The sequence below is a fragment of the Gracilinanus agilis genome, chromosome 6 (assembly GCF_016433145.1).
Source record: "Gracilinanus agilis isolate LMUSP501 chromosome 6, AgileGrace, whole genome shotgun sequence".
Taxonomy (NCBI): domain Eukaryota; kingdom Metazoa; phylum Chordata; class Mammalia; order Didelphimorphia; family Didelphidae; genus Gracilinanus; species Gracilinanus agilis.
In genome coordinates, this window is record NC_058135.1 from 132,896,019 (window position 1) to 132,923,747 (window position 27,729).

At 36.4% G+C, this 27,729-nt stretch overlaps 1 protein-coding gene across 1 annotated transcript; it reads right to left on the reverse strand.

Annotated features, from left to right (window-relative positions):
- Positions 1-1,892: 1,892 nt before the first annotated feature.
- ELMOD2 (ELMO domain containing 2) lies at positions 1,893-27,504 on the reverse strand. The gene is made up of 9 exons (XM_044680680.1): positions 27,449-27,504; positions 25,155-25,299; positions 23,534-23,562; positions 19,325-19,422; positions 15,483-15,612; positions 12,463-12,596; positions 8,623-8,691; positions 7,656-7,789; positions 1,893-2,038 (listed from the first exon to the last, which is right to left on the reverse strand). Exons 2-9 carry the CDS (start codon positions 25,294-25,296, stop codon positions 1,893-1,895), a joined length of 882 nt encoding a protein of 293 aa, XP_044536615.1. The 5' UTR covers positions 25,297-25,299; positions 27,449-27,504.
- Between the last annotated feature and the right edge of the window lie 225 nt (positions 27,505-27,729).

The following is a 27,729-nucleotide window of genomic DNA, read 5'->3' on the forward strand; positions in this document are numbered from 1 at the left end:
AAAAACCTTTTCTTTTACTGGCAGAGGATGAAGCCAGTTAAAAAGGTCTCTCTGAAACATTAAAATGGGAACATGCAAATTTTCATCATGAGAACTGAAGAAATGACAATTGTTTCCCCACAAAATACACAGTTAACATCTCCTTTGAGTTATACTTGTATTTTGGATTTCTAGCTTAGCAGTTTTTGTTACTATTCCTTTTCTTTGAAAATGGTGAATTTCCTTTTCCCCCAAAATATTTCATTTCTCTTTCCAGAAAACCAATGCTAAATATTCATAATAGTAGGACTTTTACATCCCTACTACATCAAGAAAATTTTTTTATCAAATTAAAAAAATAATTATATTTATCTAAGTAAGAAAATAGTTACTTTATTGACTGCACAGTGAAATGTATGTGATATTTATGCTGCATCTGCTACTTTTCAATCCAGTTACTTCCTGTTAATTCTCTCTATGACAAGAATAAGGAGAGATTTGTAAACAGATATGAAAGAACAAATATTGAAAGCTTCATATCTTGATAGGTCAGAGAGAGAAAAAAAGAATATTTAAATATTTTCCATGTACCATATGACCAAAAAAAAAAGTGCTAATACTGTACTTCAAAAGAAACCAAGCTCATCATAGGCTGGCTTTCATAGTATTATAAAGGGGTACTAAGTAAACAGATAAACTTCCTGTTTTCCAAGACCTGTTGGCTTAGTTGCCTTGAGCACTAAAATCTGAAATTAAAGAGGATTGACAATCCTCACCACGAAGACAGTGGCATGTTGCTGCTGTTTCATGAAATGGATAAGAACCAAGGTTGCACCACCAGAACCATCTTCATGGTCCACATACTGTGGTAAGTTACCATACAGACATATTACTTAAGAGATTATTCATCATATTGATGTTTCACATATTTTGCCAAAAAGAGCCTACACGTGAATCTAGATAGTAGAGCAAGAGTATTCTATTCACATTACCTACATGAATAGTCTAAAAGGATAAAAAAATATGAAGCTATTATCCCTCATATAAGTCTCAAGAAGAGTTTTGGGTTATCTTCACATAAAATGACTTAAAATTTTCTTGGCAATAAGTTACTTCATATGCATACATATGAGGATTAAAAGGAGGGATTATGAAAAAAGTGGCCTACAGAAACTGCATGCTCAAGATTTGAGGATAGATAAGAAAATCTTTTTGAGTTCCAAGCAAAGCAACAATTCATACTTCTCAAGTATGTGTGGAGAAAAAAATCTTACATATACCAAGTTCTTCTATTCCGAAGATTTTATGAACTCAGCTGGCACTAAATCAAGCAAAAAATGATTTTTAATCTTCAGATAGCTATGCATCCTTTTTGCTTTCAATAATGTCATCTTCTGAAGCATAATAGGAAACTAATATCAATGAACAACCTATCCCACTACTTTGGCTGTCTATCACCAACAAAAATAAAATGAGAGAAGTCAGAATATAAAGTTCTAAAAAATACCCTAACCGGACTTTCTTGTCACTACTTAACTGACAATCTTCAGCATAAGAGAAAAGGTAGTGATTTTACAAGGTAATCAACCTGCTGTAGTACAAATACCTGATTTATGCTTCTTGGCCAAAAGGGCTAAGTCCCAAGTCCCCAACTATAGATCATATGACCCTACAGAGGAGATCTTTGGAGGGCAACTTACCTTTGGAGTGCAGTGTAGAAACAATTGTAAACACACATTGATTGTCCACTAGCTTACTTAAAGAGGATTTCTGGAAATTTTTGTAAGAAATTATGTATAAAAAGTTACACTGTTAAAGTTTCAAGCAAAATTGGTCAGAGAAATTCCATTACAACATAGAAATTCAATTTTGTGTGCAAAACATGGTAGGAATCAGAAGATGTGCAGGATTGTTCATACTTTTAAGGTAAGTATTACTCTGAAATCCAACAGAAGTCTCTTAATTTTTTCATGAAACTTTTCTCTATAAAGGTTGAAATACATAATGCTTTCTGGCTCCTCTTCAAACCAAAATTTATCAAACTCATAGAAGAGATAGCCTGTGGTAAAGGAAACAGAATATCAGTAAATCAAGTAACAAGTAAGCATGTATTTCATGTCTTTAAGTTCCAGGTTCTGTGTTAGTAACTAGCAATACAAATACAAAAGTAAAACTGTTCCTGACTTAAAGAAGCTTACATTTTACTGTCCTTGGAAGCATACTTTCCCAGGACCTTTTGTCTCTAGGCCTGGCTCTCAATCCACTGAGCCACCTACCTGCCCCTTACACAATCAAGTCTTAAATTCAATGATTAAAAGAAACTTCTGCACATTATGAAAAGCAATTTCTGTAAGAGTTTTAATGCATGTTTTTTCCTCCGATTTTATCAAGTTTTAAAGGAAAAAACCAGTAGGCCTGAAAAGATGGGGCACTATTTTGAGAAGCCTATCTCAGAATGAAAAATAAAAAGAAACAGGAATTCTAATTGAATTTGAAATCCTATTTTTATGACACATTTTAAACCTGCAAGGCTCAATAATCAAATGGATTTATGTTAAGAAAAATGCAAAGAAGTTTTGTCAGTAAAAACTGTGTGGAACGTATAATAATTAAAATGACTAAATCATAATAATCAATAAAGCTTATTCTTATTTATAAAGACAATAACAGCAACATTTACATAGTTCCTACTATGTGCCAGACACTACGATAAGTGCTTTATTATTATCATCTCATCTGATACTCATAACAACCCTAGGAAATACATACTATTATCGTTATTACAGTTGAAGAAAATCAAGGAAAACAGAGGTTAAGTGACTTGTCTAGGATTACACAGGTAGTAAATGTCTGAGGTCACATTTGAAATCGAGTCTTCCTAACTCCAGGCCCAGCACCCTACTCACTGCTTCACTAAATTATAAAATGTGTCTTTGTGGCAATGCATGATGACAGGCTTATTTCCTGTAACAATTTATTTCTTTGCATTTTAACCCATAAACCCCCAAAACTATCCTTAGGTTGCCATGCAAAAAGAATCTAATTCTATTAAAAATGATTACTGCTACAAAATTTTAATAGTCTCTTTCTTGGAAGCTTTGTCACCTTCTAAATAAAGTCGGGCAGCAAGGTAGTGCAGTAGATAGAGCTTGGGGCCTGGTCAGATCTGGTCTCAGACATTTCCTAGCTGTGTAACTGAGCAAGTCACTTAACCCTGTTTTCTCACATGTAAAATGAGCTAGAGAAGGAAATGGCAAGCAACTTCAGGTTTTTTTGCTAAGAAAACCCTAAATGGGGTCATAAAGAGTTGGACAAGATTGAAAAACAACTGAACAATAACAAACTAAGTCAACAAAACTATTACTTTAAAGTACAAGTAATTGGAAGATAAAGATGAGGATGGAATGAAGTTTTAACTTTGTTATAACTGTCAGCCCTAATTGCCTTTGAGGAGTAGAAGGTAAGCTCCTAGAACTAGATTCTTTCTGCATGGCAACCCTAGGTGGTCTCATTTTTGTTTTAAAAATTCCAATTACAAAATTCCAATTATTATTGCCTTCCTCTTCCCTGGACTTGTCGAGCCAGGGAATTCTTCCTTCTCTAAAAGCATTCTAACACCATTCAAAAAGAAAACAGGGAATTCATTTACCTGTGTTTAATAACTTCACACCAAATATTTTCAATCAAGTAAATTAATTCATCAAATGTGTTCTGCACTATAATTCATAACTTAAAATATATAACACAAATTGTAATGCAAAGGCAAGAAGAGAGGTTAGCTCTAGAGATGCTTGATTGATCTAACAGTCCAACAAAAAAGAAAACTGTGTATGAGATTAGGAATCTCCATTACATGTACTTTCTTTTTTTAAAGTATATTTCAAATTCAACAAAGTAGTTCCAACACTATCTTGCTTGTCTGAGCTCCCTTCTGATCTTCCTAAATTTTTCTATGTATCTTTTTTTCCTTTAAAGTATCACTATCATTACTCCTAATATTATCCCACCTTGACTCTCCTACCTGTCCCCCATCCCCAGAAAAAAACTAAAGCCCTCCCTTACTGCAGGATTTTTCAAGGTGGGATGAAAGGCAATTATTTGAAAAAAAAAAATTTTTTTAAAAAGCCAATAGCTTTTCATAAAATTGTGTCTTCAGCACATGAAGAAACCAGCAGAAATGCATGTCAGCTATAGGGGTATGGGGTGGGTTGGGGGGGAGAGTAAGAACATGAATCATGGAACCATGGAAAAAAAATTTTTCCAAAAAATAAAATTTAGGAAAAAAAGTGCCTTAGGGGGCAGCTGGGTAGCTCAGTGGATTAAGAGCCAGGCCTAGAGATGGGAGGTTTGGGGTTCTGGTTTCAAATCTGGCCTCAGACACTTCCTAGCTGTGTGACCCTGGGCAAGTCACTTAACCCCCATTGCTTAGCCCTTACCACTCTTCTGCCTTGGAACCAATATAAAGTATTATTTTAAAAAGGGTTAAAAAAAAGTTAAAAATTATAATTAGGCAAGTCAAAAGAATGAAAAAAGGGGGCAGCTGGGTGGCTCAGTGGATTGAGAGCCAGGCCCAGAGATGGGAGGTTCTGGGTTCTGGTTTCAAATCTGGCCTCAGACACTTCCTAGCTGTGTGACCCTGGGCAAGTCACTTGACCCCCATTGCCTAGCCCTTACCACTCTTCTACCTTAGAATCAATACAAAGTATTGATTCTAAGATGGAAGGTAAGGGTTAAAAAAAAAAGAATGAAAAAAAATAGAAGAAAACATTTACTATCTCATTGGAAAAACAACTGAGCTGGAAAATAAACCAGGAGAGATTAAAAAAAAATGTGTCTTCAGGATAGTTAAAGTCCCCAGTAATATTGCCTAGATTTTCTTCAAACTAAGAGTGGGTCCACTTCAAAGCGAGTCTTTCTAAAATTTATGAGATTATGTTCTTTCATTAATCTACCACAGTAAACACAAAGAATTTCCAATTATATACAAAAAAAGTTCCCAGGTTCAAGGAGAAGTGGAGAATGACTGAGGGTGAAATCTGCTAGAGAAGGCAGGAGAAAATCAAGGGCACACATAGCAGTTGTTAATCACCCCAAAACCTATCTTTTGTACTATAGGAACTCTTCTGTCTCTTCATCTATTAGCCCTCACTGAGACCTAGATCCTTGAAGATAATATTTCACTCCAACTTTCTTCTCCAGCACTGGCTCAGAGCCCCTGACACACTGGTCTTAGAGAGGCAGTCAATATACTCTTTGCTTCCTACTGCCACTTCCAGACTTTCCTCTATGGGTTTCACTCACCAACCTTTCCTCTTCTGAAGCCCCCTCAAATCAAACTTTTAGTCAATATGAATTATGGTATATGTGAGTATATTAACTCTCCTAAATTATTCTCCCTCCTTTCTTAAGAAGCTCAGCACCTGACTCACTGTACTCCTCTCCTCCCCAACTATATCATTTACACCAGGGGAGTTTAATATGCATTTAGATGCTCTCTCAAATTCCCTAACCTCCCAGTACCACAGCCTCATTAATGTTCCACTTTCCCAATAAGAAACTGATATTCCTTTCTTACCAAATCATCCTGTCATTCATTCCCTTTCTCCTCATGCCTCACCCCCTCCTAAACCTTTTGTTGGCTACCAGAGCTCCACTTGAGGCCTTTTTAGGCAATGATTCCTGCTCTGACTTCATTTTTCCTCTTTCCAATCTCAACCCACAAGATTAGCAATTTAAACTCTTTGCTGTCCTCTTCTCTTAAAACCTGGTCCCACTGTCCGTTTAAGACTTTTGTCTTGTTGAACCTCAACCCAGACTACTTTCACTCTCTAGCCCCTCTGCTCAAACTGATGAGCTGTTGAAGTCTCACAACTATGCTCATCACATATATTATAGACTCAAGTTATATAGCTTCAGGAGGGCCTTTACTGCAAGCAACACAGTCCTTTTCACTCTTCCCGAATTGATTTCCTATCTCACTCCCCACAGAAACTATTCCAAACCCTTCTCAAACTTTTCACTCCTACTACCCACCCCCCATTTCTCAGTTGAGAGCATTGATGCTTACTTTACTGAAAAAAATTAAGACCATTCAACACAAGTGCCATTGTCTCATTCTCTTTATTCTCAAATTCCTTGACATCATCTCCTTTTCCTCCAAGTTCTAACAAAGTAATCCTTTAATTCAGCAACGTCATCTTCCTTCCAGGTGCCCTTGACCCCTCATCCCTTCTCTCCTCCAGCAGCCTGCATCCTCAATTATTCATTGCTGTCTTCAAGCATAGCCCAGTTTCTCCTCTCCTTAAAAAACCCTTCACTACACCCAAACATACCTTCAAGCTATTATTCTATCTTTCTTACCCATATCCCAGCCAAAGATGTCCACATTAATTGCTTACACTACTCCTCTCTGTTAGGGGCTGAGGTCTCAGGGTCTGAAAAGTAAAGACCTGTTGACCCCTGATGCTAGGTGAGGTCCAGGGTCTGACTAAGGCCTAAGATCCCTCAGTTTCCACGTTTCCCACCAACAAAATAGCCGATTTCCTCAATTTCCACATTTTTCTACAAGTTGCTGATTAAGGCAATAATCTTTTCCCAGACCTTTTTTCCCAGACAGAAAAACATGTTTTATCAGCACCTGCTTCTCCCCTTTCTCAGTTCCTGTTATGTCCCCTTCAGTTCCTTGCTCAAGGCTTTCTCTCTCAAGGCTTATGTTATGGGAAAGTTGCTTGAATCTTCATGAGAAAGTTTCCTTGTGGTTTCTGCTTTTATAAACCTGTGTAATCATTCAGTAAGTTGCATTTGATGGCCACCAGCTATCGAGGCCCTTCCAACCCCTAACTCTGATTTGACTCTTTTTTCCCCAGCCCTTACCTGAGGTACTCTTGGGCCCATTCAACCCCTCCTTCAGGGTATTTACATTTTGGCGCCCAAACACCTTTCCACCCTCAACTCTATGCAATTTGATCTCCAACCTTGACATTCAACTGAACCTGCTCTTGCAACAGTTACCAATGACTTCTAAACTGCCAAATCCAATGGTCTTTTCTCTGTCCTAATCCTTCTATATGGTGCATCTGATACAATTGATCACCCTCTCCTGATTATATGCTTGCCTTTCTGGGTCTCTGTGCCACCCATCTCTCTGTATGTATGACTACTACCTGTCTGAAGGCTCTTTCTCAGTCTCTTTTGGGGATCATTATCCACATCATGTTCCCTAAATGTAGGAGTTTCCCCATGGTTTTGTCCCAGGTCTTCTTCTCTTCTGCCATACTCTCCACTCTCTTGATAACCTCATTAGTTGCCATGGGTTTGAACATCATTTTTTAGCAAATGACCACCAGATTTATAAATCTAGCCCTAGTCTCCCTCCTGTATCACAACAATCTGTTGGATTTCAAAATGGATGTCCTGAAGATGTCTTTAAATGTCCCAAACTGAACCTTTATCTTTCCCCCATAAACACCACCCTTTTTGAAAATTCCATTTTTGTCAATGGCACCACCATCCTTGCAGTCTCGTGCTTTGCCAAAGAGTGTAACTAACTCAGGTAAAAGACACTCACTTTGCAGGTGTAGAGAGCATCAGTATGTATTATTTCTTTCAATGCCTTCCTAATGTCAATCTAAATCTATCATGAGTATCACATAACTGTCACTTACTTCAATACTTACAATAAAATTGATGAAAGTGTTCCATTGTTGGACAACCAGAAACAGAGTTATAGAAATGAAACTTCAAAGCATTATTCTTCAATAAGCTATAAGCCATTTCTGTTAGATTGATCCCAACTATTGCAAAGGAGTATCTGCAACATCACAAACATTACCAATTATATGCATGCCTAGCCAAATATTTTAATGAAATAAAAACTACTTAAGGGATTATCAAAAATTCCATTTCTAATATAGTACTGATCTTGTGCAAAGCCTACTTTCCCCTCCATCATTCATTCTTTACTCATTGTACTACTCAATGAAGCTCAAAAAGGGATTATCTCTTATTGGCATGGAGTTTATTTTTTCTGGAAAGCTTCAGGCACAAATAATCTAAGTAGAATTCTTTAATTCCAAATGAATTATAAAAGATTTAGAACACTACTGCTGATAAAAGGGAATATTTTCACTACTTCAGCACCATGATATATGTGGTTTTTTTTAAACCCTTATCCTTCTGTCTTAGAATCAATCTTGTGTATTGGTTCCAAGGCAGAAGAGTGATAAGGGCTAGGCAATGGGGATCAAGTGACTTGCTCAGGGTCACACAGCTAGGAAGTGTCTGAGGTCAGATTTGAACCTAGGACCTCCTGTCTCTAGGCCTGACTCTCAATCCACTGAGCTACCCAGCTGCCCCCATGATATATGTTTTTAATAGTACCACTGAGTGAAAATTTTACTAACATCAGAATTATACTGGAATAAGATTCCATGTACAATAAAAACCTGAGTGTTTAGATATAAAGATACAAGAGTAACTTTTTCTGAATGCAAACTGAATACCAAAAGACTTTACTAATATCTTATTTAAATCTTCATTAAAATAAACACATTTTGAATAATCTCAGAATGGATCATTTCAATTTCTACATGAATTAATTACTAAAATTCAAAACTGGCTATAGTTTAATATATCTGAACTTACCCCAAAGTTGGATGACTTGAATGACTTAGAATCCGATGAGCTTCTTTGGTGTACTTTTCACTCAAATACCTAAAAATGTTTAAGAAAAAGCAATGAAATAAAAAATATCATATTCAACATGTATTTTCAAAAGTACTATTGTCAAAATTATCTTTACCCATTACCACAAAGACATCAAATCCCTCTTTGAAATATCTCTAATGACTTGTTTTTCTTTCTAAAACTCAAATTCTGAATTATAAGTCTTCTGAAGTCACCTTAAATGGATCTCCATCAGAATATTTCCTGTTAGTGGACCTGTGGCAAAATTACATAAAAAGGCAGAATGTAGCCAAGTCATCTTACTTGTGAAGCTCTCTGCTGAAACAGATGCCTTGGCTTTCCTCTGTAAGGAAACCTGGCCATGAGCTCTTCCTTACATCTAACTTCATTCTCCTCTGCTTCAACAAGCCTGTGTCTCTTGAATGTTGTGTTGAGAAAGTAAAAAGACAATTAAAGACCATGATGTTTGCAAGAGGCCATCTTACACTTAGTTTTTCACCTTGTTCCCAACCAAAGGTAGAACTAGACAAGAATTAGCTGAAAGCAGCAGCAGAAATGACAAGCAAACCCCCCTGCCTAGAATGTGTCTTTTTCTTGCCTCTACTTAGAATTTTTATCTTTCTTCCTTAAAGGCTTATCTCCAGGCCTACTTCCTATATGAAGTCTTCCTGATGACTCTCCTGTTAGTACTCTCTCCCTCCTGAAATTACTTTGCATTTACTTTTCTGTGTACCATGTTTTATCTTTCTGGTATAATATATGGTCAGGGAGAGGAGGAGCAATTTCAGGGTTTTTTTGGTCTTTGTCCTCTGGCACCTAGCCTAATACCATGAGCATAACAGGCACTTGCCAAGTGTTATGGCCAAAGAGCTTGATGTTAATGGGGGCGGGAGGAGGGGGGGGTCACCCCACTCTGAAATCTTCTTGCCATGTTTATTTCTTTTGCAATGTTAACATATAGCTACATTTTGTGTTCTTGACTTTTTGGATTAAATATTTAATAAATTAAATTTCCATCAGCCAACCTGGAAGCAGGGGAATGAGAAAGTAGTTATTTTTTCTTATCATTTTGTTCTCTAAATTCCCTGCACTGAGGGAATGTAGCCCTTAAAACTTTTAAAGAACATAACAATTTCTAGTTAGTTCTCTCTTCTAGAAAAGAATTCAAACCAAGTTCATCTTCTCGTTGGTTCCATTTTCTATTATCTTCTCAAGAGTGCTGACTCAAAGAGGCCTTGGTTCAGATGTTGATAATAATACTTCTAAGAATCATCTAAAAAATGTCCACAAAACTACTTGTACTATGTAACTAAAAGGATTGTGAGCAAAGAGCTATAAAAATACATTATTATTCTACTGCTATCTCTTTTGGTTCTCTGATTTTTTCACATTATATCCCAAATATAAAATTAAAGTTTACTAGACTTAAATCTCTATAGTAGGTAGGCTTTTTCTATAGTATGCTTCTAAGATAATTCAGCATCAGTTTGAAATATTCATTAATCAAACTATGATGTCTACTTACAGAGGTACAGAGGTACAATGACTCTCAAAAGTTCCCCCTATCCATTTTCTGCATTACTTACTCATTTATTCTTTATATCCATTGTAGCTAAGGATTGATAATTAGCATATTTATCTATTCAAATCAAGTTACAGAACTGGTGATTAGGAAAAAAAAATAAGCACTCTATCTTATACTTTTCTTTACCAATGCTCAGATAGTTTATTTCTTGCCTTCTTTCTCCCAACTTTTTGGCCTCAATTTCAATGCTTTCCACTTCAGATGCTTTTCCTTTACTTTTTTTTGGTTTACCCTTTTCAGAATTTACTTTTTTGTCACCATATGTCACCACCTTTATGAATTCTATCACTTGTCCAAAGCTTGTTATCTACACAATACCCAATTTCCTTAAAATTATCCTATTGTCTTTCTTTTCAAAAACCTAGTTAGAAATAACAATAAGAACAACAGGTTACTTAATATAAACATATATACTTTAATATACATTATTTCATTTAATCCTCACAAACAACCTAGGACCTTTTACTGAACAGAAAACTGAGGTTCCATGTAATTAAGTGATGGACCCAGCTAGTAATAAAGGTCTGTTGCAGGATTCAAACCCAGATCTTCTTGCCAACAAGTTCATAGCTTTATTCCTATATCACGTTACCGCTTATGACCAAATGAGATAAGTGGAGACAAAGTCAGGCAGTGAACAAAGTGCTCACTGTTTTGAATGGGCCACATCTAACTATAGAAGACTGCAAAAGCAAATTCTGTGTTTTACAGTATAGCTATTAAATTTAGGAAGACATAATAACAGAGATAGAAAGATCTTTACTAAAAAGACACAATAGAAATATTATCAAAAGGCAAATTAGAAATTCCATAGTAAAATTAATATTAGGTGTCATCAGGCATTACACAAAACCACAACACAGAACAAAGAGCTTCTCAACCTGAAATAGTATTTTTAAAATTACTATATAATAACTTTTAACATTTTTTTCCCCAATTCAAAATCATTTAAAATATCTGTCAGAATTTCTAACCAGGGTTTAGAATAAAATTCTACAGACTTGCTCATATATGAATCTAAAGAAAAAGATCTAGAAGCAAGGTTGCTTATGCAAAGGGGAAGGGATAACCATTATGAATATCTATCTGCTACTTAAATATTTATGCAACTGTTGATAACTTTTCCATCAGATGAATACAAATTACTCAAATTCCAAATTAATTTTCCCATATTGCACAGTAGAAAGCTGGCAGCCCCCCCCCCCCTTTAACAATACATTATTTTCACTCATGTTATATAGCGGAACTAACTAAAGGTTCTAACATAAGCCCTCATTTAGCTTCTCATAAAAGGGGTTCGTAACAGCAAACTAACAGCTTATACCAATGATGTTGCTGGTAATGTGGGAGCAGCTTTTCCTTTCCAGGTCTCCTATATTACTGATACCTAGAAATATAGAACAAGTTTCTAAAGCTGCTCTATTCAACGGGACAAAACGAGCCCCTCACAGTTTACTTGCCAAGCTAATTCATTAGCCACAAATCTAGCAACTGTCTGGGGTCTAGCAACTGCCTTGAGGGGTCTGATGCACCTGCTCAGGCCAAGAATTCGCAGAACTAGTACCGCGAGCAGAAAGGAAGCCAGAGTAAGAGGACACAGTGGGGTCTAGAACCTAATCAGGTAATGGAGAGCCAGAGAATGAGAGTACTGCCACTAGGAAGAAACCTAAGACATCACTTATTTTAATCTTCGCATTTTTACAGATGAGGCAAACTGCAGACCAGAAAGGTTAATTCCATACAGCTGGCTGGTCCACAAAGGGGAGATTAGAACACACAGATCTCCCAATTCCCAGTTCTCTGCTAAAAGGTGTTCTTTTCACCAAATCATACACCACCACCTAAGAGCAATGAGGATGTCAATAACCATTACCTTAAAGTGGTCTCATTTTTCAAATGGCAATAGAAGTCCAAAGGCAATCAATGTCTATGAGCCAGGAGCTAGATTTTTAGTACAAAAATATATTTATTTCCTAGGAAAATTCTAAAAGGGAACTATCAAAAAGTAGGGAAAGAAATGGTGCTGGCAGATAAATATACACAAAATACATTTCAGTTGTTCTCAGGCCTTGCCCAGAACATAAACAAATGCTGCTCACTGTGCAGGCACTTACAAAGTACAGAGATATGGAACAGAAACTTAAAATTTAATCAGACTGTTGAGATACACAATTTCATTTCTAAAAGAAAGAAAAGTATGTATTTTCACTTACACAAGATTGACTAATCCCAGCAAGCCCATGCCTCTGAAGTCTGTTTTGGGATCATCACCTTGGAAACCAATGTCAGACCACTGCTTGGTGATTCTAGCCTTCAGTTTTTCATAAGGCATCAGCAGACTCCAAAGCTGAACAAATATGCTTCCATATTATAAATAATATCAAAGTCCTTAATTTACCAACCCCTATCCCTCAATAATACCTAATTTAATCAGTTCAAGTGAAATATTCTCTGCCAACAAGCTACAAGAGTTTCTTTTTTTCTTAGTAGCATTTAAGATAGATTTAAACTTTCAAGTTATCCTTTGGAGAAATAGTAGAATACTGACTTTAAATCTGGTTAATAATCATATTTTTCTCTCACTGATTGTTCTAAATATAAATAAGTCAAATAATGAATGGAAGATCTTGAAAAAGTAATGAATAATATAATCTAATACACTGATGTATCAGTTGTAACATATACACTAATGCTGAGATTCTTAAGTTGAGATCTGGGAAATTCTACAAAAATATTTTGATAAGTATATTTAAATATAAATACTTTTATTTGTAATTCTGCTTTACTTCATACTTTTAAAAACATGATTCTTCTACTAGGGAATTAGGTTTTATTGGACTTTCCAAGTACCCATGTCACAAAGAAGAGTAAGAGCCCCTGCCCTAAAGGAATCAGTCCAAACATGGCCCAGGTCAAGGTTTGGTATTAGCCACTTTTTTCTTGCAAGAAATCTGTTTAAGCATATAGATGGGTTGTAGGGAAGATTAAAGTTATTCTAATCCTTAATTAGGAGGAGGAAAGAGGTTGGGACCAATAATGATGTCATAAAAAAAAATATCAGCATACTGGTAGCTATTCAATTACATTTGAAAACAAACAGAAGATCAACAAGAGACATACATCACAAAACATTCAGGCTTTTTCTATCCTATTTTAGTTCATGCAAAGAACAAATAGGTACAAAATGGGGAAGAAAGGTAACAAAACCAATTGAAGTACAAAAGTTATTATTGCATTCTTTTCATTTCACTAACAGAATAAAGGTATCTTAAAAATGTTTTAAATAAGCCACTCCTGAATATATGCAATATTTTGCTACTTTAGTGAAAACTGAAACTTTTGAATCTGATTTGGAACAGTGGTTTAAAAAAAAACCCCAACTGGATCTGTAGAACACATCTGGCCCTGGTCCTCTTTTTAACTGGTCTATAATAAGTTTCTAACATTGCCCCCTGCCCACCCTAACCGCTACTTTTTCTATTAAGGATCACAACTACATTTCCATCTTAAGTAGAGAATCTGTAGCAAATGAGCAGTGGGTGACTCTGGTGGAGGCAAGCAGGAGTAGAAAAGCCCCTGCTAATCTGAATCCTATTCTGGGATGTGGAGAGAAAGGGAGAAAGTTGCTAAGCCCTCTATGAATTGGATACTGGCAGGAGATGAGCTCCTGTATTTTACTACTTAAAAGGATGAAAATCAACTCACTTGGGTCAGCCAGTGAGAAGAATTGTTTAGAGGCAGGATAGAGACAACAGGAGATGGGGGACAGGAGAGCATATGCTGAGCTCTTTTTCCTTTGCCCTGCCCCAATCCTATCCCTCCACCTAATATGCTATTCCACATAGAAGTCATCTATGTTTTTAAACCCTTACCTTTCATCTTAAAACAAATACTAATTATTGGTTCCCAGGCAGAAGAATGGCAATGGGGGTTAAATGGCTTGCCCAAAGTCACACAGCTAGGAAGTATATGAGGTCAAATTCGAATCCAGGATCTCCTGACTCCAGGCCCAGCTCTCTACTGAGCCACCTAGCTGATTCCAGTCAAATCTATTTTTAAGTCTATGTACTAAATGAAGCTTTCTTCTTCAGTCCTTAACTTTAAAGTCAACTTTATGTAAAATGTAATGTTTTAGATTTGTTTCTTTTCTAAGTCAATTGTGAGCTACTTGTTACTTATACATGGTTCTTGATGGTTCTCTGTGGATAAATGACCCTAAACAGGAAAAAAAGGGAAACAGGAGTCAAGTCCTCTCACATGTAATTATAGGTGGCAGTCATCACTAATGATGAAGTGGAAAGAACACTAGATGTGAAGTTAAGAGATCCAAGTTCTGGTTCCAACTCTGCTAGCTATAAATAAAACAACTGGCAAGACAAAGCCTCTCTAGATCTCAACTTCCTCATTGGTAAAATGAGGGGTCTAGACAGGGGCGTGGGGGGGGGGGAGGGGGCAGTTCCCTCCTAAGTAGGAACAAGATTAAAATGTAACTGGAAACTATTTTTAAAAAATAAATAAAAACATAAAAGAACATAGATCATGTTAATATGTGGTTTTCAAAGTCAATATACAGCTCACAGGGATCCTTTTGAAGCTTAGATTTAAGTTCCGACACCACTGGCCTAGACTGAATAATCTCTCAAGATCACTTCCAGCTCTAAAACTCCATAGGGTTTAAGGTTTTCACACTGCACATTCATTAGAAATAATTAAAGGAGTATTCTTAGTGATACAAGATAAGAAAACACTTCTACCCAACTGTCCTAATCATCAAATATATTTTACCAGATTTGTGATATTATTCAGTACTGAATAACATCACACAAAATGTCAGAAGGGTTGCTGCTGTGTCAACAGTACTCTGAAAGAAGACATTCATTCTGAGGAGTGGAATGAAAAGAATGCTAAATTTACATGTATATTGCGAACATAAATGAGAAAAGAAAATCTGAAGTTAGCAAAAAATTCCACTTGGATCTTTCTTTAAAGAAAAATTAAAATATTTTAAAGGCATTTCCACATAATTCATCTCATTATGACAAGCAGTAGGCATTAAAATATGTATTAAAGAATTTAATGTCACTGAAATGCAATTCATTAATATATACATATCTTTAAGAGGAGAAATGTAGAAGAATCCAGAATCTGCAGGTATATCCTTAAACATTTTCAATCTTTAATGGAGTCTTTTTTTCTAGATTGCAGTAATTCTTAATGGAGAATAAAAAATCACCTTCAATAGTAGTTCCTCGTGATACTGGTTACTAGAATCATAAGAACTTTTTCTTATATTTTCTACATCCAAGTAGAGCTGCTTATAGCCAGATATCTGCAATAAGCATGCTTTCATGCAGACTTTAAACCTGAAACGTATAAACAGAACAAAAACAATGGGTAAGATGGCCTTGCCATGAGAGAAAAAGTAGCCACCATTCAAAGATTACCAGTTAAGCTCCCTATAAATTGAGTACAGCCTGGACTCCTGCCTAGGATTCTATGACTTTCAATTCAAGTAAACATTGCATTGTTGGTTTTGTAGATAGTAGTATTATTAATCAGTACAAAAGAAAGAAGAGAAAAAAAGGAAAGATGTGAAGGAGGGCAAGAAGAAAAGAGAGGGCTGATAATACATGACTGTGAGAACATAAACCCTCCTCAAATGTGGGCTATGTATTGTGGGCTATGTATTTTCCCTTTGTAATGTAAGTCAATATTTTTTGCCTTTACCATGCAAATGTTTCATCAGGCAAGAATCACTAAATGGAACAGTTTTAAGGAAAATGGTCAATAAGTTGGACAAACTAAATAATAGGGAGGGAGCTATAAAAAACTAACATGTTAATACACCTAAGGAGCCAGGAAAAATAAAATTTAAAAGAGTAGGGTAGAGTAAGAAAGATCATGAGAATCCCAAATCAATGTAAAAAGACAGTGAGATGATCAATGACAGAGTGTGCTAAAAAGGTGTCTAGACAGCGGAAGTTAGAAAACTAGAGAAAGGAGTAATGACAATTCTTCCTAAGAAATGCCATGGGAAAATCAGTCAGCCTAGGAGAGGAAACAGTCTTAAATTAGCACAATTTCAAATAAATGTACTCAAGATCAAAAGAAAATTCAGAAAACAAATGTCAACTAACTAGAAGATCTTAATTCCCAAGAAGTACCTGCAGACTAGAGGTAAGTAATAATGAAGAGCACTTGGAAGAAACTATTTAGTGCTTTTAAACCCATGCAAAACTGAATAATGTGAACTGTATTTGTGATATTACTCATGCTTTGTAGCAGTGGTTCCCAAACTTTTTTGGCCTACTGCTTTCTTTCCAGAAAAAAATATTACTTAGGCCCCTGGAAATTAATTTTTTTAAATTTTAATAGCAATTAATAGGAAAGATAAATGCACCTGTGGCCATCACCATGCCCTGGATGGCTGCTGCACCCACCAGAAGGCGGTAGCGCCCACTTTGGGAATCACTGCTTTATAGTTTGAAACCAAGATTTTCTGACACTAAACCACTTTTTAAAATAAATACATGAAAACCTAGTGGAACTGCATGTCAGCTACAGGGAGATGGAGGGGTTTCAGGAGAGGGAAAGAACATGAATCATGTAACCATGGGAAAATATTCTAAATTTTAAAAAAAATCAATTTAAATAAATAAATGAACAAACAAATAAATAAAATACATGAATCTCCTATGCATGCAAACTGACAATGAAGATAGGCTATTAATGGAAAAGACAAAGGGAAGGTGCAGCTAGGTAGTTCAGTGGATAGCCAGGTCTGGAGTCAGGTGGATCTGGGTAACTGTGTGATCCTAGGCAAGTCACTTAACCCCAACTACCTAGCCCCTATTGCTCTCTTCTGCCTTGGAACCAAATATTTGTATTGATTCTAAGACAGAAGGTAAAGGTTAAAAAAAAAAGACCAAGAGAATTGAGGGTATGAGGCAAGATACCAAAATGCAAGTCCTTGACAAAAAAAAATCTAATCACTTTTTATTCAACCTAATCTAAACTTTGAAGGATGCTTGGGTATTCTACAATGTGGAGTGAAAAGGGAGGTCATTTGAGGAATGAAGGACAGCTTGAGCAAAGGAACAGAGAGAGGAGGGGAAAGATGAAAAAAACATGACAGCAGGCAGAGCAGTTCGGCTAGAAAAGAATGGAGGAAGGAGAGTAATATGAAAAAAGCCTGAAAATACAGGATGCAGTCAGACTGCAGAAAGCTTTAGGTAAAAGGAAATGGCAAATCAGACCTGTGTATGAGAAAAAGCAATTACGCTCTTTCTCTCATGTGGAGGAAGTTTGAGGAGGTGGGTGGGGCCCACTAAGAACTTATTACAATAACTCAAAGCAAAAGTAAAGAATAGGGAAGCACAAAGACGATGAAGTCCCAATACGCTGGGAGTTTAAATTCTAAGACAAAGTCACACAACCATATAGAGCAGAAAAATGACATAGAGCAGATTTGGTAGTGAGGAGTCGAAGGAGGTTGCATTTATTTAATTCAAAATACTGAGGATATTTTAAACCTTCCCACTCCCACTAAGAAAGTCCACAAAACAGCTGAGAATAAAAACATCTTTTCATGCAGAAGTAGAAAATCCCTTTATAGCAAATGGAAATCTGATTATACTTGTCTTATTAGAATACTTGCTACATCATGAAATTCAGTATAAGATAAATCTACCTTGAACTTCATCAAAAAAAAAAATACTACTGGAAATACCAGAAAAAGCTCATTATAAGTGTTTTATCCTAGATGTCCTGTAACAAAAGCTCTCTAGTACCCAACAGAAAGTTCGAATTTATTCCTTAGGCTGATATTCAAGGCATTTGACATTTCTAGTTTTATGTCACTTTATGGATCTATATGCTTCATCCAAACTGGTCTTCCATATTGCTCAAATGGAAACTTCCTACTCTTTCTTTCCAAAGAATTTAGAGATGGAATGGATTTTAGGGATGATCTAGGTCAATATGATTATTTTATAGAAAAGCTGCCAGCCAACACGAACGCCTCCACCTGCATTTCTCCCCTTTGAAATCCTATTGCTCCTTCAAGGCAGTTCAAAATGCCACACTCTCTATGAAGCCAAAGACCATCTAATACTGAAGCAATTCCCCAAAATACTTTACCTAGATCATTCATGAAACAGACTTTGTAAGGCTTTTTATTGTGGTTATGTACTTGACTTATCTATCGCTAGACTAGAAGCAACTTGAGGGCAGACAAGATTATTTGACTTTCCTGGCTTTGCTGTTGCTATGCTGTCAAAAAACCCCTGCTTACCTATTTTGCCTTTAGATGGCAGGCCTACACAGGCAGCAAAGAAAAAAATACCAAGTAAAGAAGACTCTTCCAAGACCTGCCAAAAAAGGTCAGGTTCATAACTGGGATATATGAACTTTTAAAAAAATGTATTTTGATAACTGAATTTCAATATAATTGGTTTCCTTTATAATTCTATGTGTTTTAACTTATACATTTAAAAGCATCATGCCCATAAGCGTCACCAGATTGCCAAATTGGTTCATCCCAACAAGTGGGATAAATGGGTCACTCCAATAAAATAGGGGGCTTTTTTCTGGCAATTGGTTCTGGGCAAATCCTAGCTACATCTTCCCATCCTTCCTCCCTACTAGAAGAAGGTTAATGGCAGAGTGTTCGATCTAATGAAAACAGGCAAAAAGCTTTTCACATCTTTTTTAATTCCATAAATGACTTTTGCCTATGATCACTTACTTGGCTTTCAACACTTTCTTAACAAATCTACGTTAGTACTACTTAATAATCCAGGCTAAGGAACCCTTTGGGGTATACTGAGAGAACACTGGATTGGAAACAGAATAGACTGAGAGCACTCCTTCTACCACTAAATAACTGTATGGTCTTGGGCAATTCTCTTAAATTCTCTAAGCCTCAATTTCCTCACCTAATAAATGAGAAGTTTAGATTAGATGATCTCTAATACCTAGGCTCTACAATTTTATAACATCTCTAATGCACAGGAAACTAATTACCTAAGCATAACAAAATAGAAATACAAAACATTAATCAAGCTGCTTCCATACCTTTTGTCCTTTTTTGGGTTAATATTCTTTTCCTTCATTATATCTTCTACACATTCTTCTATGTTATTTTGATTGACAAATGTAGCCTTTTGTAAAACCTATCAATATTTTAAAGAGAAAGTAAGAAAGCAAAACTTATCGTTAATAAATATAAGCTAAAATATAAGAACAGGAGGGTTTGAGCCATTAATTAATTCAGTTCAATTCAAAACTTATTCAATATTAAACATGTTCTACATGTAAGACACTATGCTAAGCCCCGGGAATACAAAGACAAAAACCAAAATAATTTCTGACCTTGAGCTTACTAGGAAGATATAGGAAGCACACAAATAAATAAATAAAAGATAATTGAGAAAAAGGAAGTAGGGAACACTAAGTGGCTGTTGCAGTGGTCCGGGTGAGAAGTGATAAGGGCCTGAACTAGGATTGTTATAGCCATATAAGTGGAGAAAAGGGGACATATATAGATAATGCTATAATATATATGAATTATATTATCTATTTATAGACATCTGAGACAGGGAAACCTCAGGGGCAAGGATAATTATGAGGTGACAAACTTGGAGGACTAGGAAAAAATGAAAATAATCTTAAAGAAAAAGGGAAGTTAGAGGAAGAACAGTTGATAATCTTTAAACTTAAAACTCAATTTTAAATTCAATTCGGAAGCTAATATCATTTAAGCATATTATTCAGTACCTGATTGAAAATTACAGCCATGGAGACAAAACCTGAGTCAGCAAACTTCAGTCCCACAAGAGTCCCTATGTCTTTTCTCTCTACAAATTCTCTCCAAGATGTCTCCAGTTACCCTTGATTTCTCCACTTCAAACCTCAGTCCTTATGTTCCTTCAAAAAGGTATGAACTAACCTAAGCCTTAGCTGATTTCCTTTACTGCCATCTCCCTCTACAAAATGATCCACCATTTACTAGTATAAGCTGCTTAATGCAAAAGTATGTACAGTATTTGAAATAAAAGTAAGTCTGATTAATAAGCAATATGTAAAGTTTGAGACTAAATAGCATCCTTCTCAAAATATGAAGACTTGAAAGAACCTTTGATCAAAGACCATAAAATTATAAAGGTTAGACTCAAAAAGAATTTATTCATAAAAATTTGTGATTGCAGAAGTAACTAACCATAATCACTTTCAATTCAACAAGTTCTTGAAGCTTAAACTAATTATCTAAGAACAAATAAAAGGACTACTTTGCCCAACTGGTGGTAAATATTACTACTCATTGGGAGGAAGATCAAGACAAAAATAAACCATGTTCAAGAAAGGCTTAATCTAAGTAAGAAATTCATAAATTACTCACTAATGACAATTATGGTTTCTTCATACCTTATCACCATAGCTGACGTTTATATAGCATTCTAAGGTTTACAAGGCATCTCATATACATTTTTATTATGATCATCCCATCTACTCTTCAAAACAAGTAGATGTTCTTGGGTGACATCACTAGAGATAAAGACACCAGCTGGAGGGACCTAGAGTCTGGCCTCAGCATGGCATTGTTACTGTTTCTTATACACCTGATTTCAAATGCACACAGTCATAGGGCAAGTTCTCTTCTAATACAAGTTCTTTAGGGACACAACCCATACCCCCCAAACCCATAATCACCTTCAATTAAACAAACATTGCCATCTACATATAATTTCGCTTATCACATGTAAATGAGTAATTCTATAATGAATTGAAAATATTTTCTTAAATATTTTAAATGTTATCTTGCCTTGCACTTAAAGAGGAAAACTTTTCTTCATAGAGCAAAGGTGTGTAGGCCAGGTCATTAGAATTTTCACAAATTTCCAATTATAGAACTTGAATTGGATTTTACTTTTCATGGTATATGGGAACGAAACATTTATATGTCCTAAATTATTAAAAGTTATAAATCAACAAAAGATTTTCCCGTGCACTGGCAAGCATTGCATAGGCTTAGCAGTCAGAAAAAGGGGCACAGATCTAAACAAGGTCATATAGGATCATAGAGCTATACCTGGAAAAGTCAGTAGAAGCTAACTAGTCACAGCCTCTCAAATGTGCGGATGAGACAACTGTGGCCCAGGGAGGTGAAGGGTCCTCCAGGTAGTATCGGCAGTAGAGCGTGAAGTCCACCCTGACTCTTAATGTTTTTGGTACCACCCCATGCCGCTCACCCCATCCTCTTGATATTTTCTGTTTTCTCTACAAACTCTCTGGCTTTGTCTAACATGTCCCTAATTACAATACCTTGAGTCTTTGTGTTCCTTCAAAAATGTCAGAAGTAACCTAAGCCTTTACAGCTAAGAATATTAAAGTATGTCTTCTAACAACGAAATCCTAACAAATCAACTTTTTTTAGGAAGAGGCTGGCTAAGGTACACTTATGAGTGCAGGGTTTGACTGCCACCTGACAGATAGTGGCCAGGACCATGGACTAGGCCTTCACCTGCCTGGGCTTCAAGTTTCCTCAGTGATAAAATGAGTATAATGCTACCTGTAATACCTTTCCAGCCAGGGCTGTTGGGAAGAAGCTCTTTGTAACACTTAAGGCATCAAAGAAATATGAGCAACTATTATTCTTCTAATATAGTTATTAACTATACTATTAAATACAAATGCATTCTAAATACTTTTCTTTAACCTCCTCCAACTGCTCTGGCCCTCTGCTTTCTTTGAATTCCTAGTGTACAAAGCAAGTACAACCAACCATCTAGCACCTGACTGCTATCTAGTAAACAGGTTTGCATGTTAGTTGTCTTCTCAGATCAAAGGAAAGAACAAGAACCACATTTTCCCAAAGCTTGGCATATTGTTTAATACTTAAGAAAAGTGAAGGCACTGACTGGATAACATGTGGTCCTTTCTGGTGTGAAAATCCCATGATCCCTTCAATAAATGTAACTTTGTTCTGAAGGATAATGCTTTGATTTTTTTTTTAAGTTACATACTCTGTAAGAAGGTAAAGACAGTGAGCTTCTGTTTTTATTTAGGGAGGGGGAAGACTGTGGTCTGGACCTGGGAAATCTTCCTACCAATGTGGGGAATTCTGATGTAGAGAACTCCAGGCACTTAGGCCTCTCAGAGTCTCTTCTGTATCTCTTAGCCTTACAAAGCAGCCTGGGATACTTAGATTTCAAGTGCCTCAGGTCCTAGAGGCTGTCTCAGAGGCAGGATGTTGTAGTCCCCAGTAGTGAGAGTTGGCCCCAGTAAACTCACAGTCATAACTTAGAAACAGCTAAACACGTAGCTAGGCATGACATTAAGCCCCCAAACCCCTCCTTTCTACCCCTCCCTGACGTACCTGGCAACAATTGGCTGTCCTTGTTCTACCCACTGAAGCAAATATTTCCCTAAGAATGTGGACTAGATGGTTACATATTTACCTGTGATTTATTATCCTATAGAAAACTGTATTTAAGTTTCGGTGAGGTAAACTAAGTCATTGTTCTAAGATTGTAAATCATTAATAACCATTGTCCATGTAAAAAGCTTCCCTAATCCCTTAACCTACGTCACTTTCTCTATAAAATACTATCTGAAATCATTAAACTTTGTCACTGATCAGCAAGAGGCCTTGTGTGTCTGTCTGTAAGTCTGTCTTTGACCCTCCTAATCTAACTAGCTGAGTCTATCCTCACCTAGATAGGCAGACCATGTCAGCCATCCACACTGAGATTCAGAACCTCAAGGAAGAAATGTGCTGTTGAAGAATGAGATCTGCATTTGGAGTCAGAACATGTAGGTGTGAGTTCCAATTTGGCCCCTGACTAGCTGTATAAACTTAGGCTAAGTTCTTCACCTCTCTGGGTTTTGGAATCCTCATTCATTTAAAAAAATGCATGGAAAGTACTAAATGATCTCTCTGGTTCCTTTCAGCTCTAACATTCTATCAGGCCACAGGGATCTGTAGGAAGTGTTCCTTCCAAAGTTCTGCACTTCCAAAAGCTAGTTTTACCACTGTTAAGCCAAAAAGAATCTTTAGAATTGCAAAAATTCCATTTTTTAATGACATCTATTCACAAAAACATTTTTTAAAGTATATATAACAGATAAGAAAAGGAAAAGAATCTGACTTAAATGTAATTGTGTCAATATATAGTCTGATGACAATGAGAAATATAAAATCTAAAATAAAGGAGTTTTTTGGAATTTTAAAGTCAATATATTTCCAAGTTGTTGAACATAAGTCTAATCTTGACATGATCTTACCTTATTTTTTGAGAATTCCAAAGCAATTTCTGAAATGAAAAAACAAAAATTATATGACCTAAATGATATTAGCAAATTTATGTCTATAAACATTATCATAGTCAAAATGTCAGACCAAGAACCAAAGTATTTTAGCAGTTATATAATACATTCAATATGGTTCAAAATAAGAACCACATTTTTTGATAGAACAACCTCTAAAATTATGATTATAAGCACTAAGTAATCTAACTGAAAAAGAGGGAGAAAAAAAAAATCTCTCTAATGTGAGGTTTCACTGGATAAGAACATAGAAAGATTACTATGATGCTTTTAGAACAAATCCAATCCTTGCCAAGCACAGAAAATTTGAGTAATTACTGAATGTAAAAACTTGAGAAAAGTAGTTTTTTCAAGTTATTTCTATAGCCAGGCTAGAGATAATGCCAGAGTCCCAAATTAAACCAAGTCTGTACACATATGAAGGAATCTATGGATTATAAAAATTCTTTGGAATTATGAGGAATTGTCCAGTCCAACCTTGGAAAAGCAATAAGGCTATCTATCCTCTTAGCTACATGACATATGTCATTGGGTAGATGCTGAATGTGAGGGAATAAGTGAATCAAAATATATAAATAACATAGGTAGCATAAGTAAAGCTTCTTCAGACATGAAAAAGGCTGTCATTTCTAAAATTCATAGCATTTCTCTCCCAGGAAGGACAAGCAAAGTTAAATGTAAAGAACATCTATGGTAAGTATTGGTTCCAATGCAGAAGGGCAGTAAGGACTAGGCAATGGGGGTTAAGTGACTTGCTCAGGATCATATAACTAGAAAGAGTTTGGATCCAGATTTGAACCCAAGTCCTTCTGTCTCTAGACTTGGCTCTCAATCCACTGAGCCACCTAGCACCAATTATTTTTACTTGCTTAATTCTATGTCTGGCATCTTATCTTTCCTGATATTTTAAGAAGATAATCAAGAAAAACTCCTAACAGCTACTTTCTCCCCTTTAGCAATGCTGTTAAAGGCATCTTAAAAGGAAGACATTTAGCTCTTTCCCAGGGCAAGTAAAGGATTTAAAATGGGTAGCCAGCTGATTACACTTAGCTCAAGAGGAAGGGGGGAAAAAGTCTTCTGCCTCTAGTAGTAGTGATCTTCTACCTTTAAGCCTCATGTCCTATTTATCTTTGCTGAGTCCTCTGGTAGTGACAACGTAAGTTCACAAACCCACCAATCACTATAATGTGGTAAGAAGAGTAGTAAACTGGGATTGTAGCTGGCTGTTCTGACCCTGGACTAAAGATACCAAACATAAATACAACTTTTCAATCATATTCAAATTCTCTCCCAGTTTCCATCATACATCTACCTTATTTAAAGCAGTCTTCAAGCACTGTGGAACTGATTATGGAAGAAAGATGCCTAAGCAGATCCAAATTACATCCATTCTTCCATCTCTCTTTTAAAGAGTGAAAATGAGAGGGGGAAGGGAAGAGGGAGAATGATCAAAGTAAATAAAATTTAATTTTTTGGCAAACTGTGCCTACCATCTAGGAAACAAGTGAGAAATTCAAGACTTTTATGTTAATCTATTATGAATATTAAACAAACATTTTTTACTTTAAAAATATATTACCCATCTTGTATGTTCTTTCCCCACTTTTAAAACCATCACAGATTCGCTGTAGTTCGCATTTTCTGGTGATCAATCGCAAGATCCACTTCAACCAAAATCGAAAAAAGTTTGTATAGAGGTACTGCCATATGGAAATGAACATTTTCTGGTGAAAGGAAAATTACAATACATATGATAAGTAATCTCTTATAGTTTTATGATTATAAAAATTACACTTTGAGTGACCAAATTCTAAATTCTATTCAAAACTGTAAAAAGTTACTTCTGCAATTATACCTTTACTCAGTGACTATTTATAGTTAACCAGGAAAATAAACTAAAAGATACAAATATTTTTCTCAAAATGAACTTAAAAAAAATTTAAACCAGCTTCTATGAGCTGTGCTCATCACTAACAAGTTATAATTCTACAATTCAATCCTGGGTACTAAATTCTTGTTTTTCTAGAAATAGGTGGTGGCAATTCAGCTAATAATCCTAGATAAATCACTCCTCTAAGAGCTTCAGTTTTCTGTAAAGTTAAATTGAATGCACAGAATTTCTATGACCCTATAATGTTTGGATTTTAAAAGCTTTTGGCCACTTTTGGGAAAATGCAGTCCTTCCTGTGTAGCAAACTGTTATTTTTAAAAATATATTTACTAGTACTAAACATTGAGTTGAAAAGGAGGCACAAACCTGCAATATTAGTTTCCTCGCTCTACCAGTGAAATCTTAGATCCAGTCCCTATCACTATCCTTTTCATAGTATAGTGGTTTTTATAGAGCAAAATAAACTCTAATCTCCCTAAAACCTACCATCTACCTATAGTGAAGTGATTTGGCAAAGCAAAAACAAACAAAAACAAAAATACAGGAGCTGTGAGTGCATGAGTTAGCTGAAGCACACATGTTCAGCATTCATGGAGTCCTTTCTGATGATTACAGATTTTCTATCTAAAAGTGAATCACTTGGAAACCAGTAATACCAATAGTAATACTGTTACTAATAATGGAAATATTAGTAATACTAATTAGTAAAACTAATAATACTAGGGCTTTAAGTTTTGCACAATGCTTTACAAAACCTTAATTATCCCAATCCTGTGAGATAGGTAGTACAAATATCTCATTTTATAGGTAATGAAACAATTATTATTATCCCATCATTATTATTATTGTCAATTATTATTATTCCAAAGAAAAAAGGTAAGGAGGTACAGAGAGGTGAGGTAGGGCTTGTCAGAGGCAGAACCTGAATTTGATCGGAAGTGACTTTTAACTTTTCAAATACAAGACTTCTTTCCTACATGAAATAAAACTTTGGTTCTGAAAAAGTAATACTATTTTGAGGGAGACTAATAGCACAAAGAAGTCAAAATAAAACCACCAAGCATCTCATTTCTGCCTTCAAACATTCCATACATACTGGACTCCCCGCCACATTAGCAAAATCATTCAATTTAATCCTGAAAGTCTAGGCACAGACACTAAAACACTTGACTTCTAAATAAGAGCACCAAAGGCAGGGTGTTTCCAATGAATGAATAGGAGAAATATACTGCAACTGAACTCTGGTTTGAATTCTACTTTTGATTATTTCTTGCCAGACCCACTTTACCTGGTTTTGGAAAAGCAATTTGTATATAAGAAAGCATAATATAATTCTGAGTTTGTTATAGTCTGGGCTACCACTTCACTCCCAAGGCCCTCAGCTTTCTCATCAGCAAAAAGAAGACTGCAGCAGAAAACCAATTTTAAAGTTGGAAGCGCTGCCAAGGTACAGAGGCCAAAAGCTTTTAAAATCCAAACGTTATAGTCATAGAAATTCTACGCGTTCAACTTAACTTTACAGAAAATTGAGACTGTGAGAGGAATGGTTTATCCAGGATTATTACTAGCAAAGGCAGGGTTTGAACCTCCCTCCTCTGGCTCTAAATCCTCTTTCCAGCTGTTCTCACCAGTCGGACTGATTAGGAGCAAAATTTATGCCGGAAAGGACAATCATGGTCATTTTTCAAAAAGCTCTCATTTTACAGATAGAGAAACTGAGGCCAGGAGTGATTTGACTTGCCAGGCATTTCAGACGCAAACAGGGGACCGTTGAAGGGAGGGGCCTGCACGGCTCTAGAGCCTGGGCATGCGTACTCCGGAACCATCGCCTCTCCACCCCGACGCGCATTTTCCCTCCCGAGAAAACTGAGAAATCTGAGTCTCGCGCCCCTTCTCCCCGAACCCCGCGAGACCCGAGAGCGTCAGGCCGCCGCAAGACAAAGGGGCTGAGCGCGCGGGAGAGACAAATGCAGCCTCCTCACTTTCGCGGAAGAACAAGCGGGAGCTGGGACGGACTCGTGACCCCTGCTCCCGTAGTCGTCGCTGCTGCCGTTCCAGCTGCCGCTGCCGTCAGCCTGCTACGGACGGAAACTACGCCGCTCACAGCCTTCTCACCCGCTCGCCCTGTGACCCGGAAGTCAGTTCTAAGGAGCCCGCCTTGCTGCTCCCTTATTGGTGGAGGACCTGCCCTATCGCCTTGGAGGAAGAAGGTGGAGTCAACCTCCTGATTCTGGGGACGCTCAGGCGGTCTCTTTGGCAACAG